This window comes from Mus pahari, chromosome 14, assembly GCF_900095145.1.
Source record: "Mus pahari chromosome 14, PAHARI_EIJ_v1.1, whole genome shotgun sequence".
In the NCBI taxonomy this organism is placed as follows: Eukaryota; Metazoa; Chordata; class Mammalia; order Rodentia; family Muridae; genus Mus; species Mus pahari.
This window is the reverse complement of record NC_034603.1, coordinates 82,778,422-82,792,828: the sequence shown is the minus strand read 5'-3', so window position 1 is coordinate 82,792,828 and position 14,407 is coordinate 82,778,422. Positions and strand designations below refer to the sequence as shown.

Here is a 14,407-nt window from a genome sequence, read left to right as displayed (position 1 = left end):
TTGGTTTTTCGAGACAGGGTTTCTCTGTGTAGCCCTGGCTGTCCTGGAACTCACTCTGTAGACCAGGCTGGCTTCGAACTCAGAAATCTGCCTGCCTCTGCCTCCCGAGTGCTGGGATTAAAGGCGTGCGCTACCACGCCCGGCCAGATTATATGAATTCTAAGACTACATTGATTTGGGGAAAAAAAAAAATTAAAAAATGGGTCAAGTTCAGCGAGCGCTAACATTCCACAGCCACGCTGACTTCAGAGGATCGCGCCAATGAGAGGCCGCCTAGAAGGTCGTAAAAGCCAACTTCGCCATCCGGCGTCGGAAATGCACACCCAACGAACTGTGGGACTACACCTCCCAGGAGGCTCTGCTGCTTCTCAGGGGGCGTGGCTTGGAAGCGGAAGACTACATTACCCAGCGGTCCCTCGATAGTGACATTGGATGGGCCCTCCGACGTACGACGATTCGTCCAGCGGCGGCCAGAAGCTGCACGATGATTGGCCCAGCGGCCTGTCAGTTACTGGCAAGTGCAGTTAAGTTTTGCTGTTGGGCTACACTGAGATGGAGTGTGAACTGAGCTTGAGGAGCCCGGCCGAGCCTCAAGTGTCAGGTGAGTGGACCTCTGGCTTTGCTCTCCTCCTGGTACTCTCGGGGGCCGTTACCCCCACTCCGTGTGTCGGGACACAGAAGGGCAGGTATCCACGTGGGGCGGGGACGGATGCTCACGAGGCACACCTGACCCCAGGAGCATCTTGAGACACGGAAGGCGAATCCCTCCCACCACCACTCACCATCGTAGGCGTTTGCCCATGGGGTGTGCACTGCCCCGGACTCACGGAGAAGCCCTCCCCACCCCACCCCACCCCCGGAACGCCTGGATAGTGTACTCACGCGGGGCTGTCTGCAGAGCTCCTCAGCAGATCACATGGGCTCTCTTAGTCATCGAAGGACACCTGTCCACCCGACAGTGGAGTCTGAGGTAGAAAAAACGGCAGGGTGAAGAAACTCGCTTGCACCCCCATCACTGCCACTCAGGCACTCAGGTCAGCAGACGCCCTGTCTTAATCCTGCATTTATATATATTTATATTATAAATCATTTTTATCTGTTTAGATAGCAGGACTGTTAGTGCACGAAGGTTTTTGAATAAACAGGAGATTAATTTTTCCCTTTACTTATTTTTGTTATTGGTTTGCGACCGTATAACCCTGGCGAGACTCGAACTTGTTATGTTCTAAGGGTGACCTTGAACTCTTGGTCCTCCCGCCTCCAACCTTCCAAGTGCTGGTTTTTGGAGAGTGAACCCAGGGTATGTTACCAGATGTGATCCTTTCTTAGCCCGGGTTGTAAAAATGTTTGTGTTTTTTAGTTTTCTGGAAGACAAACACTTTTTAAAGCTTTTTAGGTGTGTGTGACTTACTGGTTTTTGTCACTTAATTTGATGAGCAGTTTGAGTCAGGCAGTCAGACGTCATCTCCCACTTCCCACAAGGGAAAGCTGAGTTGGTATTTTATTTTATTTAATTGTCTTTTTACTTTTATTTTGCTGTGAATGAGCATTTTGCCTGCATGTATTTCCCCACATGCATGCCTGGGGCGGGAGAAAGAGCTTCAGATCCCCAGAGACTGGAATGACTGCTGTGAGCCTTCTTGTGGGTACTGGGAATCAAACCTAGGTCCTCAGTAAGAGCAGCAGCCAGAACCTGGGGGTAGTGGCACACGCCTTGAATCCCAGCACTGAGGTAACAACCCAGAGATGGGGGACGGGGGTGTCTCTAATTTCAAGGCCAGCCTGGTCTACAGAGTGAGTTCCAGGATAGCCAGGGCTACACAGAGAAACCCTGTCTCCAAAAACAAAACCAAAAATCAACAATAACAAAAGCACAGTAGCCAGTTCCCTTGACTTAGGTCTTCCAGCTTGGCAACTGGTACCCTCACCTGCTAAGCCATCTGTATGCATACAGGCTTTTATTTTTTTGTAACAATGGGTTTATAAACTCGGGGCTTTGTGCATAAAAGGCAGGGACTCTACCCTGAGCTCTACTGTGACCCCTTTTGGTGCTGGGGAGCGGGACCCAGGGACTTGTATATGTTTGGCTAGCATTTTGCCTTTTGTCTGAATTTCTGAATTTCTTGGGATGAGGTCTTATATAGATAGCCCAGGCTGGCTCCCAGTCCTCTTGCCTTCGCCTCCTGGGTGCTAGGTTACAGGTGTGAGTCACGGCTTTCCTTTTAGCCTTTATGTTAAGACAGAGTGGAGCTGTGTAGTCCAGGCTGGCCCTCACACTGTGGTCCTTCTGCCTCAGTCTCCCTAGGAGTCAAAACCCAGTTTTCTGGACCTGTCTCCAGCAATGCAGAAGTGCTCATTTCTAGAAATCCGGACACAACAGCCTCTCCCACTTTGTGTTTGGTTTGAACGGTGCAGTTCCCGGCTGGGTTTGCCGGCAGACTCGATAGCTTCCCAGCGTCTGTGGACAGCGAGCCAGGACGCCTGCATCTCTGCTGTCTCTCCTCCTAGACTGCGGGAAACTTGAGACCATGAAGGACTGGGCAGCCCAGTCACCCCTAAGACGGTTCAGTGACTTAGTCCTCTGTCCTGGTTTAGCCCGACTGACTCTCCCAGGGGAACCTTCTGGAAGAGTTCCAGGGTGAATGAGAGAAGGAGGGGAACAGAGTGACCTGGCCTCCTGGTCACTGCTTGTTCCAGCTGCGGGCTAATTTGATGGTCTTTTCAAAGACTTCTCTTTTTAGGTGTTTGTTTGTTTTGTTTCGGAGGGTGTCTTAAAGTTCTTTCGCTGTGAAGCGATGCCATGAGCACAACAACTTTTTGCTTTGTTTTTTTTTTTTTAAATATGTTTATTTAGTTAATGTATTATATGAGTACTCTGTCTTCATGCACACCAGAAGAGGGAATCAGATCCCATTACAGATGGTTGTAAACCACCATGTGGTGACTAGGAATTGAACTCAGGACCTCTGGAAGAGCAGTCAGTGCTCTTTACTACTGAACCAGCCATCTCTTCAGCCTTGTTCAAGATCTAGTTACGGATGGTTGTGAGCTACCATGTGGTTGCTGGGATTTGAACTCAGGACCTTCGGAAGAGCAGTCACTCCTCTTAACCGCTGAGCCATCTCTCCAGCCCCCTTGCTTTGTTTTTGAGTCATGATTTCTCCATGTAGCCCTGGTTGTCCTGGAACTCAGATCCACCTGCCTCTGCCTCCCGGGTGTGTGTGGGGGGGAGGAGGGGGAGTGATGATTAAAAAGGCAAGTGCTGGGCCTCACAGCAACATTATAAAGGAAAACTTTTAACTGGGAATGGCTTACAGTTGAGAGGTTTCGTCCACTGTCACGGTAATGGGAAGCATGGTGGCATGTAGGCAGACATGATGCTGGAGGAGCAGGCAGTAGGAAAAGAGACAGACAAACAGACACTGGGCTTGGCTTGAGCTTCTGAAACTTCAAAGCTCACCTCAAGTGACACACTTTTTCCAACAAGGCCACACCTACTCCAGCAGGGGCACACACCTCCCAGTAGTGCACCTTACTGTTGTTATTCAGAATACCACAGGACGGGGTTCCTGCTACCTTAACTGTTGCTGGCCTGGAGTCTCAAGTGCTGGGTGGGATTACAGTGGAAGGAAGCATGAAGAAGACACTTGGGAGTGACTTTGGATAATGGTAGCCTGACTAGAATTATATTCTTTTTTTTTTAAAGATTTATTTATTTATTATGTGTAAGTACACTGTAGCTGTCTTCAGACACTCCAGAAGAGGGCGTCAGATCTTGTTAAGGATGATTGTGAGCCACCATGTGGTTGCTGGGATTTGAACTCAGGACCTTTGGAAGAGCAGTCAGTGCTCTTAACCACTGAGCTATCTCTCCAGCCCAGAATTATATTCTTAATTTAATAAAATTTAGATTCATTTATTTCATGCATCTGAGTGTTTTGCTCACCTTCATGTATGTGTGCACACCATCTGCATGCCTGGTGCCTGTGGAGGTCAGAAGAGGATCTGGGATGACCCAGGATTGGAGTTATAGATAGCTGTGGGCTGCAGTGTGGGTGCTGGGAATCAAACCAGGTCCTCTGCAAGAGTAACAAGTGTTCGTAATCTCTAGGCCATCTCTCCAGCCCTAAGTTTATTTTTAATTATTAGTGTGTGTGTGTGTGTGTGTGTGTGTGTGTGTGTGTGTATGTGTATGTGTGTTGGGTGTGTGTCAGTCCCTGCACACACATATATGCAGGGACACTCAGAGGCTAGAAGAGAGCACTGGATCTCTTGGAGCTAGAGTTAAAGGTGCTTGAACCATGTGGACCCTGGGATGTGAATTCCAGTATCCACGATTAAGCAACAAGTGTTCTTCACTGAACCTCCATCCCTGGTATATGATTGATCTTTTCTGTTACTGGATATGGAAGGTTCAACAATTAAATAAAGACTATGTTTCCATAGGCTTGCATGGGGGGGGGTTGGTTTTTTTTTTTTTTTTTGAGACAGCGTTATTCTGTGTAGTCCTAGTCGTTTCTGGAACCTGCTCTGTAGACCAGGCTGGCCTCAAACAGAGATCCACCTGTCTCTGTCTCCCAAGTGCTGGACTATAGGTGTGTGCCACCACTGTCCCATTCTGCAGGCTTCTATTCTAATCACGGAGGACAAGAAGCAGCATCCCTCGGGAGAAAGGCTGGGCAGGGTGGGCTGCTGCAGGAGGTGGCACCTGAGGAGAGGCCCTAAGGAAGCTGTCTTCACTCTGTGGCTTTTACACTTAGCTTGATACTCATGGACATTGGACGGACCAGAGGCAGGGATGGTTGGCTATGACGCCAAAGCAGATGTCAGGAGTAACTCCAAGTTGGAGGTGGCGGTGGCGGGATCAGTGTCAGGACTTGTCACCCGTGCCCTGATCAGCCCTTTGGACGTCATCAAGATCCGTTTCCAGGTACCCTTCCCCCACTGTTCCTTGTGATGGGCTAGCGGGCAGGGTTAGTCCCAGCAAAGGCAATTCCCAAAACTTAGAATTCTGTCAAGGTGAAGTATTTCTTTTCCCCTTGTCAGTTACCCCACCCCACCCCCTGACCTTTTATATTTTAATCCCTAGCTCCAGATTGAACGCCTGTGTCCAAGTGACCCCAATGCCAAATACCACGGAATCTTCCAGGCAGCCAAGCAGATTCTGCAAGAGGAGGGCCCAAGAGCATTCTGGAAAGGACATGTTCCAGCCCAGATTCTGTCCATAGGCTACGGAGCTGTCCAAGTAGGTATCAGGGAGCCTAATCGGTCGGGTCCTTGGCGTCACGTTGCTCCATGGAGCAGAGAAGGGGCAATGATTTTGGTGGCAAGCCCTACTCTGCCAATTTGCCTTCATGGGAAATCTGCTCTAACCACCTGAGGACATTATTGGTTAGCTACACCTTAGGCCTTCCCTCCCCATCCTGTTTGCTTTCCCTCTCCTGACTGTCCCAGGGGTACTGAGGGGTACTACATTTTTCTTCTTTCAATTTCAGATTACTTTTTGTTTATTTCTTCAGTGGCGAAGTGGGAGGCACGCTTGCTAAACAATTCCTGCCAGGGTGTCAAGGCCAGAGAACAATTTAACAGGGGTCAGTTTCTCCTTCTGTCCTTGTGTCTCTCCTTCATCCTGTGAGGTAGATCCTGTCATCTTTCTGATTCTCCAGAAGAGAAGGCTATGACAGAACAGGTCCTAGGGTTCACTTGGGGTTTGGTTTTTGTTTTGTTTTGTTTTTGGGGTTTTTGAGACAGGGTTTCTCTGTATAGCTCTGACTGTCCTGGAACTCACTCTGTAGACCAGGCTGGCCTCAAACTCAGAAATCCGCCTGCCTCTGCCTCCCGAGTGCTGGGATTAAAGGCGTGCGCCACCACGCCCGGCTTGTTTTGGGGTTTTTTAAGACAGGATTTCTCCATGTAACAAAGCCCTGGCTGTCCTCAACTCAATTTATAGACCAGACTAGCCTAAAACTGACAGAGATCTACCTGCCTCTGCCTCCCAAGTGCTGGGATTAGTGTTGTGCACCGCCGTGCCTGGCCTCTCTGCTGTATTTTTTGAAACAGTGCTTCTCCCTAAACTTCACTGACTTGGCGAGACTGGCTGACCAGCAAGCCATATGGATCCTTGTGTCTCTATCGCTGTCACCACTGGCTCTGGAATTACAGGCATGCACTAGGGCACCCTGTTTCATATGTGGGTGCTGGAGCTCAAATACTTTACCAAGTAAGCTGTCGTTGTTGTTTGATGCTGTGTTGTTTGTATGATAGGTACCCAGAGCCTGTGTTGGCCTGTGTTACCTCCCACTGAACCACACCTTAGGCTGGTCCATTTCCTCCCTTTCTTTGATTTTTTTATTTTGGGGGGAGGTTTGAGACAGTGTTTCTCTGTGTAGCCCTGGCTGTCCTGGAATTCACTTTGTAGACCAGGCCTGGCCTCGAACTAGAAATCCTCCTGCTTCTGTCTCTCAAGTGCTGGGATTAAAGGCGTGCGCCACCATGCCCGGCATCCTTTCTTTGATTTTTAAAGATTTTTCAGTTGTGTGTATGCGGGTGGGGTGTGTGAATATGAGAGCTGGTCCCCTGGAGCTGGAGGTACAGGCAGCAGCGAGCTTCCGGATGTGGGCACTAGGAACTGAATTCTGAGGAAGTACTGAGCCATCGTCCCATTTCCCTTCCTTATCTCTGGGTACCTGGCTTGACTCAAGTGGTAGGACATGCGTCTTATCTACCCTGCCCACAGGTAACAGTAAGGCATCTGAGTACACAGAATGGCGCGTTCTCCTCCCGGGGAGCTGTGTCCTTGGGGGTGAGCACGTCCTCAGTCCTTCCCACTTGCTTTTGCAGTTTTTGGCCTTTGAAGAGCTGACTGAGCTGCTCTACCGAGCCAACTTGTACCAAACCCACCAGTTCTCAGCGCACTTTGTGTGCGGCGGCCTGTCTGCTGGCACAGCCACCCTCACCGTACACCCTGTGGACGTCCTGCGTACCCGCCTTGCTGCTCAGGGTGAGCCCAAGGTGAGCGGTCAGGACCAGGGAGGGGAGCCTAGCTGAGGGGAGAGCTCAGGAGGTGGGGCTCCTGTCCCTCTAGGAAACGAAGCTGGGAACGCCTTGCATTCTCCACCCAGCAGCACTCTGCAAGGGTCCATTTCTCCCGTGGCCCATAGCCTTCCAGGGAGATACAGCCTGCAGGACCACAACAGGACAAGTGTCCAGCAGTGGGCCGAGTGAAGGCAGGCGTCCGGGGACTTGGGACTCAGGAAAAGCCGTAATGTCTTCAGGGTCTCCTCACTGGTTGAAGGACATGGCGTGGCTGAGTCCCTGTCTGGGAAGAACTTACTGACAGCATTGGGCCAAGCCGATGTCCTCTCACTGTGAGCAAACACTTTGACAAAAGCTACTTAGGGGAGAAAGGGCTCAGCTTGGCCCCCAGTCGGAGGGGGCTGCCCGCCCTGTCGGAGAAGCCTGCTGCCTTTGTCCTCTGACCACCACATGTACAAAAAGTGTGCCTATACCCCCTCCCCCCCACAAGAACTAAACATAGCGGCTGCAGAGGGGACTTATGATTCTGAGCATTGGCTGCGGTTCTCAAGGCCCAGGTTCAATCCCCAGCACCCACAGGCATCTCACAAACACCTGCAACTCCCGTCTCTGGGGATCCAAAGCCACTTTCTGGCCCCCACAGGTCCTGCATGTGAGACAGACATACCTAGAGGCCTTCTAATGCTGCAGTGAAACCCATGGCCAAGTGCAGGTTGGAAGGCAAAGCTTGTTCATCTTGTGCTTCCACATCGGTGTTCATCATGAGAGGGAGTCAGGACAGGGGCTCTCACAGGGCAGGGCCCTGGAGGCAGGAGCGGATGCAGAGGCCATGGAGGGGCTGCTTACTGACTTGCTTCCCCTGACTTGCTCAGCCTGCTTTCTTATAGAACCCAGGACCACAGGCTGGGCCTTCCCCATCAGTCACTAATAAAATGCCTACAGCCTGGTCTCATGGCTTTTTCCTTTTTTCCTCCTCTCAGACAACTCTAGTTTGTGTGCCAAGTGAACATAATATCAGCCAGCACAACATCCATACTCATAAAGTCAAAACTATAAATGTTCTTTAGAAATATCAGTGTGGGTGTGTCTCAAGTCCGTCCATCCTACGGCTGCATTGGTGGCGAGAGGACATTTGGTTTAGAAATGGTTCTGGTTTTGTTTGGCCATCGTGTTACTCAGGATGGAGACTCCAGTTGGGAAACATTCTAACGATATTTGATTGCAAAAACAAAGTCCTGTAGGAACAGTCTGGAAGACGGGATGGGGCAGAAGAGCCAAATAGCTGCGTATAATTCACTGGAGAGTTGGAGGTTGGGGTGACTGCCCTGGAGGAGAAACGGGGTGAGGGTTGAGTCGGTCTCAGCAGTGTGTTGGCTGCTGGGTTAGAGAGAGGTGGGTGAGCCGGGCGTGGTGGCCACGCCTTTAATCCCAGCACTCAGGAGGCAGAGGCAGGCGGATTTCTGAGTTTGAGGCCAGCCTGGTCTACAGAGTGAGTTCCAGGACAGCCAGAGCTATACAGAGAAACCCTGTCTTGAAAAACCAAAGTGAGAGAGAGAGAGAGAGAGAGAGAGAGAGAGAGGGAGAGAGAGAGAGAGAGAGAGAGAGAGAGGAGAGAGAGAGAGAGAGAGAGAGAGAGGTGGGTGACGAGAACCCAGCTTGTCCTACTTCCTGTTACTTCCTGACTCTTGGGGAAAGATCATAGAGAGGAAAAGGTGGCCCCAGTATCAGGCAGGAGACCACGTGATACCTCTCCTAACTGCAGGGCCTCGGTCTGGGCCGACCTGCTCTGAGCCCCAGCACAGCTGAGAAGCAGTCATTCACACAGAAGACCCGAGTCACCAAATTCTCAAACAGGCCAGCTTCCCCTGGCCTGGCCTGCAGTCCTCTCAGAGTAACCTGCCGCGAGCCTGTGGGGCATTTCCCATCAGTCTGCACCCTGCTCCCTGCCTTCCTGGGAAGGATTTTGAAGTGAGCCGTCCACTCTCTGCCATTTTTTTTTTTTTTTAAAGATTTATTTATTTATTACATGTAAGTACCCTGTAGCTGTCTTCAGACACTCCAGAAGAGGGCGCCAGATCTCGTTATGGATGGTTGTGAGCCACCATGTGGTTGCTGGGATTTGAACTCAGGACATTTGGAAGAGCAGACGGGTGCTCTTACCTGCTGAGCCATCTCACCAGCCCCACTCTCTGCCATTCTTGTTTGCGATCTCCTTGGAAGACCTAGGCAGGCTTTGTTGCCGGTGGCTTTCCCTCAAGCCCTGGCACAGTGGCCTCCAGAAGTCCGGTGGCTCCCTTTGCAGTCCACAGGACATAAACTTTCAAAGATTTATCCTATTTTATGTATGTGGGTATTTTACGCCTGTGCATTATGGTGTCATGCAGGCTCGGAACTGGCGAGCTGCTGTGTGGGCTCTGGGACCTGAACCTTGGTCTTCCCCAAGAGCAGATGACAAGTCCTGATGGTTCTAGAAGGAAAGTTGTCAGAAAGCCACCCCCTTTTATTTCTTTGTTCAGTTTGGAGGCAGGGTCCCCCTAAATTGCTCAAGCTGGGCCTGAGTCCTATGCAGATCAGCTGACCTTGAAGTCCTAGAGGTGCACCTGCCTCTCTGCCTTTTGAGTGTCAGGATTCCAAGTGTGTACTTCTAGCTGTGCCCAGTTGGCCTTAGACATTTTTCTTTAAGATTTTGGTTTTGTGTGTATGGGTGTTTTGCCCACAAGTATGTCCATGCTCTGTGGACACGTAGTGCTCATAGAGGCCAGAAGCGGTTGTTGGGTGCCCTGGAACGGGAGTTAATGGCAGTTGTTAACTGCTGCGGTGCTGCTGGGAACCAGACCTGGATTCTCTGCAAGAGCAGCAAATTCTCGTAGTCACTGAGCCATCTATCCTGTCCCTGGCCTCGACGCTGGGCCCTCCTGCTTCTATACTAAGTGCTTGGACTGTGGCGTACGTCACCATACTCAGATGCCCTTTTGAGATAGGGTCTTATTTACTCCAGGCCGGCCTTGAACTCCTGACCCTCCTACGTCCACCTGTCAAGTGCTAGGACTGTGCCATTACACCCAGCCACCACCACCCCCTTACCTTTCTCTCTAGTTTTCCTAGACTGAACAGGAAAAGCAAGCTAAGCTTCTGGAAGCTGGGCTTTAGATAAGAAAAGATGCGTTTGGGCTGCTTGTGGGCAGAAACCGCCTCACGGGGTTCACTCACATTGTGCATGTGTGTGGGCAGATCTATAACAATCTGCGAGAGGCCATACGGACCATGTATAAGACCGAGGGCCCCTTCGTCTTCTACAAAGGCTTGACTCCCACCGTGATCGCCATCTTCCCCTACGCGGGCCTGCAGTTCTCCTGCTACCGCTCCTTAAAACGTGCCTATGACTGGCTCATACCACCAGACGGAAAGCAAACAGGTGAGATGCCCGCAGCCCGGCCTGGGCCGCAGCTTCTGGGGACCTTCAGGGCAGTGCATTTCCTGTTGGAAGCTAAGGCCCCTGGCTCTTCAGCAAGTCCTGTAGCGTAGAGGAGCTTGCCTCCGGCTCTCCCATACCTCCCCCCGGCTTCCGGAAGGAGGCCTGTTTCCAGGGAATGGTCCTGCTGTCCAGTTTTTTGTCAGAAGCCCAACCTACAAGTTGCGGGTTTTGGTTTTGAATTTTCCTTTTTACTTCTGTGGTTCCTGTTTGGGGGTGAGGGACACAGTGTTCCCCCTCTCTTTCTGTGACTCAGGCTCTGTGCCTTCTGGTAGGAATGACAGCACGGGGACCCGCTGCCAAGCTGGCTAATGTGCCTGTATGGCTCTCTGCGCAGTGATTCTCTGCCTTTGAGAAGCAGGAATGCTTGCGGAGTGTCCTTCTGTGATGGAGTATGGGTATTGTCTGTCTGTCTGGTCTGTCTGTGTACTGTGTGTGTGTATGTGTGCGCCTCGTGCCCTTGGAGGCAAGAAGAGGTCATTGGATCCCCTAGAACTGGAGTTACAGGCAGTTGTGAGCCATCATGTGGTGCTGGGGGTGGAATCCAGGCCCTCTGGAAAAACAGCCAGTGCTCTTAACCGCTGAGCCACCTCTCCAGCCCAGGTTTATTTTCTTTCTTTCTTTCTTTCTTTTCTTTTTTTTTTGGCTTTTCGAGACAGGGTTTCTCTGTGTAGCCCTGGCTGTCCTGGAACTCACTCTGTAGACCAGGCTGGCCTCTAACTTAGAAATCTGCCTGCCTCTGCCTCACAAGTGCTGGTATTAAAGGTGTGCGCCCCCACGCCCGGCCCCCTGGTTTATTTTCTTATTCAGGTGTCTATGTGTGTATGGTGTGTGTGTGTGTGTGTGTGTGTGTGTGTGTGTGTGTGTGTGTATGTAGGGAAGAGGTACCCAAAGGGGCCAAAAGATCCCCTGGAGTTGTAGTTTCAAGCAGTTGTGAGCTGTCTGACGTCAGTGCTGGGAACAGAACTTGTTTTTTTCTGGAAGAGCAGCAGGTGCTCTAAACCCTGAGCAGTCCCTATCTGCCCCCTCCCCTGACATGTTGTCTGCCTTCACCCTTCCTTCTCAACATGGTGTCTCTGGTTCAGGGAACCTTAAAAACCTGCTTTGTGGCTGTGGCTCCGGAGTTATCAGCAAGACCCTTACGTATCCCCTGGACCTCATCAAGAAGCGCCTGCAGGTGGGCGGGTTTGAACATGCCCGGTCTGCCTTTGGCCAGGTAAGCCATCCTGTGCGGCTGGATCAGTGACCCTGTCCCTGCTGTGGTCTTCTGTAGCTTTATTTCTGTGCATAACTACGCCTGCACATTTTTACAAAAACAAGGTTAGCTTGGTGGTGGTGATGATGGTGCATACCTTTAATCCCAGCACTTGGAAGACAGAGGCAAGAAGATCGCTAATTTTAAGGCCAGCCAGGTCTACAGAGCAAGTTCTAGGTCAACCAGTGCTACACATGGAAACCCTCTCAGAAAGAAAAAAAAAATTAAAAATAAGGTTACACAATGCTAGGTTTTGTAACCTTATTTTTCTATCTACCAAGGTGTCCCAAAGAGAGCTTTGATTTTAGACTGGGAGAAATGGCAAGAGCCCAGGACAGAGGCCCTTTTCCTGATGGGGAGACTAGTGCAATCTGGCTAGCTGGAGGGAGGGAGGGATGCTCATGGGGCACTCATGGAGGACCAGCGTGAGCCAAATGTTGAAATGCTTTGAATACCAGCCAGACTTGGATTTGAGGCTGGATGGTGGCCTTGGCGCATAACACAGGGAGGGGCTTGGCGACATAGGCCAGGCTAGAGGTGGGCACCAGTCAGGGAAGATCTAGTGATGGCCCTCTTCAGACCCGCTGCCCAAGGGAAGCCGGATAATGAGGTGGAGACTCCAAGATGGGCCAGAGCTATCACTGCACAATGGAAGGAAACCAGTCAGATATTTCCTTACCAGGAAGGCGCGCTCTCCAGCTGCTGACCCCCAGGCCCTTCCTCAGTTACAGCATGCACTAGAAGGAGTGAGGAACTCCCTCCTCCAGGGCCTCCTCCATCCCGTAAGCAGTTACTGGGAGCTGCCTTGTCCTGGCTGGGCAGTCATGGTTTCAGTCACTGCTTCCTCCTCAGCCTCTACCTTCCTCTCCCCAGGTGCGGAGCTACGGGGGCCTCCTGGACCTCACCCGGCAGGTGCTACAGGAAGAAGGCACCCGGGGCTTCTTCAAGGGCCTGTCCCCCAGCCTGATGAAGGCTGCGCTCTCCACTGGGTTCATGTTCTTCTGGTACGAGCTCTTCTGTAACCTCTTCCACTGCATAAGGAGGGAAGACAGATAGTTGTGAGGCTGGAGGGGCCTAAGGAGGGACCCGACAAGACTTGGCTCTGAGCTCATACTGAACAATGGCTGCTGCCCGGTTGGCCTTCTAGGCCAGCTGCTGGGAGCATGAAGGCATCCGGAGCTGAAGGCAGAAGGAGGCAAGGGACTTTGCTGAACAGAAGGACGAGAGAAGCGGGTGCTTGCACTGTAAAAAGAAGGCCTAGGTGGAGGAGCCTGGTGTGCGTGAGTCTCGCCTCCGACCAGCCCAACCCAGAAGGAACTGGCCATCATTTTCCTGTAGTCCTGGTTTTGGGGAGAACGCTCCTAGTCCTGATAGGACCATACTGGAGTGCAGACGGATGGGCCCGGCTCTTTGCACAATTCTAACATACACAACTTGGTCTGCTCCTCCTGCCAACTTATTTAATAGACATTAAAGTAAAAGGCGTGTTCCTTGTGTCACTCCTACAGCTCAGGAACCACACCCCATCTGAGGGAGGATGATGGGAGGGAGCCTTTCTGGCTTGCAGCCCTGAGGTAGCCATGCTCCTCAGCTTAGGGGGAGAACCCTGTCATGCGGGTAGCTTCTGAACTCCAGGGCCCAGACCTTTGTGTCTGTGAGGCTCCACAACAGGTCAGGAAGGAAACTGAGACAGAAGGTGGGAAGTGAAGAGGATGTGCTCAGTGGGAGACAGGAGTGGCTCCCCTCCCCCTGGAGTGCAGGGGCCATCACCAGCTCTGCACACATGCTGCACACCATATCCTCTAACCCCAGATGGGCCTCAGGCCCAGAGCATGGGATGTCCGACTGCCTGGTGAGGCGTGGTTGGCACCTGTCGGGAGAGCCAGGGATCCAGATGAAGACGGAGCTTTCTGTTCACAGGCATGGGAGAAGAATCACGTGACTGCTGTCTTTCCCATGCTCGAGCCTAGTGGTGGGGTTGGACTAGAGAGGGAAGGGAGAGGTGATTTCTTGATTTTGTGGGATTCCAGCCCCTGCCATAACTTGGATTGTAATACCTGCTAGGAAAGGCCCTGATGGTGAAAACTGGGGCTCTGCCCTGTCTGTTAGTCCCACTCTCTCCTCTGTGGTCCACTGTAGCCCTCCCCTAGTGGTTGAACCTTTTCTGATCTCGGCTTCTGATTCTGAAGACCCAGGGAGGGCTGTTGGCTTCCTGGGCTTGGAGCAACAGGAGTGTTTTGTGACCCTATTGCTGGAGAGGTGTGAATAAATTTATATACCAGAGAAGAGGCTGACTACAGACCATTGTAAGGATCCCTAACCCTAACCTGTTTCAGGGCTTCTACTGCTATGAAAAACACCATGACCAAGAAGCAAGTTGGAGAGGGAAGGGTTTATTCAGCTTACACTTCCACATCACTGTTCATCACCAAAGGAAGTCAGGACAGGAACTCAAGCAGGGCTGGAGCCTGGAGCTGATGCAGAGGCCATGGAGGGAGCCGCTTACTGGCTTGCTCAGCCTGGACCACCAGCCCAAGGATGGTACCACCCACAAAGGGCTGGGCCCTTCCCCATCAATGACTAATTACAAAAGTGCTCCACAGGCTTGCCTGCAGCAGGAGTTTATGGAGGTTCCCCCCCCCCCC

The 14,407-nt window shown here is 51.6% G+C and overlaps 1 protein-coding gene across 3 annotated transcripts; it reads left to right on the top strand.

The window, feature by feature from the left end:
- The first annotated feature begins 371 nt into the window (after positions 1 to 371).
- Positions 372 to 14,045, top strand: Slc25a19 (solute carrier family 25 member 19). Of its 3 annotated transcripts, none has more exons than XM_021212091.1 (7): positions 372 to 601; positions 4,761 to 4,930; positions 5,090 to 5,245; positions 6,841 to 7,011; positions 10,267 to 10,450; positions 11,593 to 11,723; positions 12,636 to 14,045. In XM_021212091.1, exons 2-7 carry the CDS (start codon positions 4,799 to 4,801, stop codon positions 12,816 to 12,818), a joined length of 957 nt encoding a protein of 318 aa, XP_021067750.1. In that variant the 5' UTR covers positions 372 to 601; positions 4,761 to 4,798; the 3' UTR covers positions 12,819 to 14,045. The 3 variants fall into 3 exon arrangements, with proteins under 3 accessions (XP_021067750.1, XP_021067754.1, XP_029402268.1); XM_029546408.1 differs by lacking the exon at positions 372 to 601 and adding an exon at positions 609 to 1,034 and having other exon boundaries at positions 12,636 to 14,040; XM_021212095.1 differs by lacking the exon at positions 4,761 to 4,930.
- Positions 14,046 to 14,407: the final 362 nt, after the last annotated feature.

What these genes read in the sequence shown, in the direction of transcription:
- Slc25a19 (XM_021212091.1), top strand. Translation starts at nt 4,799, where the DNA reads ATGGTTGGCTATGACGCCAAAGCAGATGTCAGGAGTAACTCCAAGTTG. An exon ending in TCATCAAGATCCGTTTCCAG is followed by an intron (nt 4,931 to 5,089) that starts GTACCCTTCCCC and finishes TTTAATCCCTAG; the next exon opens with CTCCAGATTGAACGCCTGTG. An exon ending in CTGCTCAGGGTGAGCCCAAG is followed by an intron (nt 7,012 to 10,266) that starts GTGAGCGGTCAG and finishes GTGTGTGGGCAG; the next exon opens with ATCTATAACAATCTGCGAGA.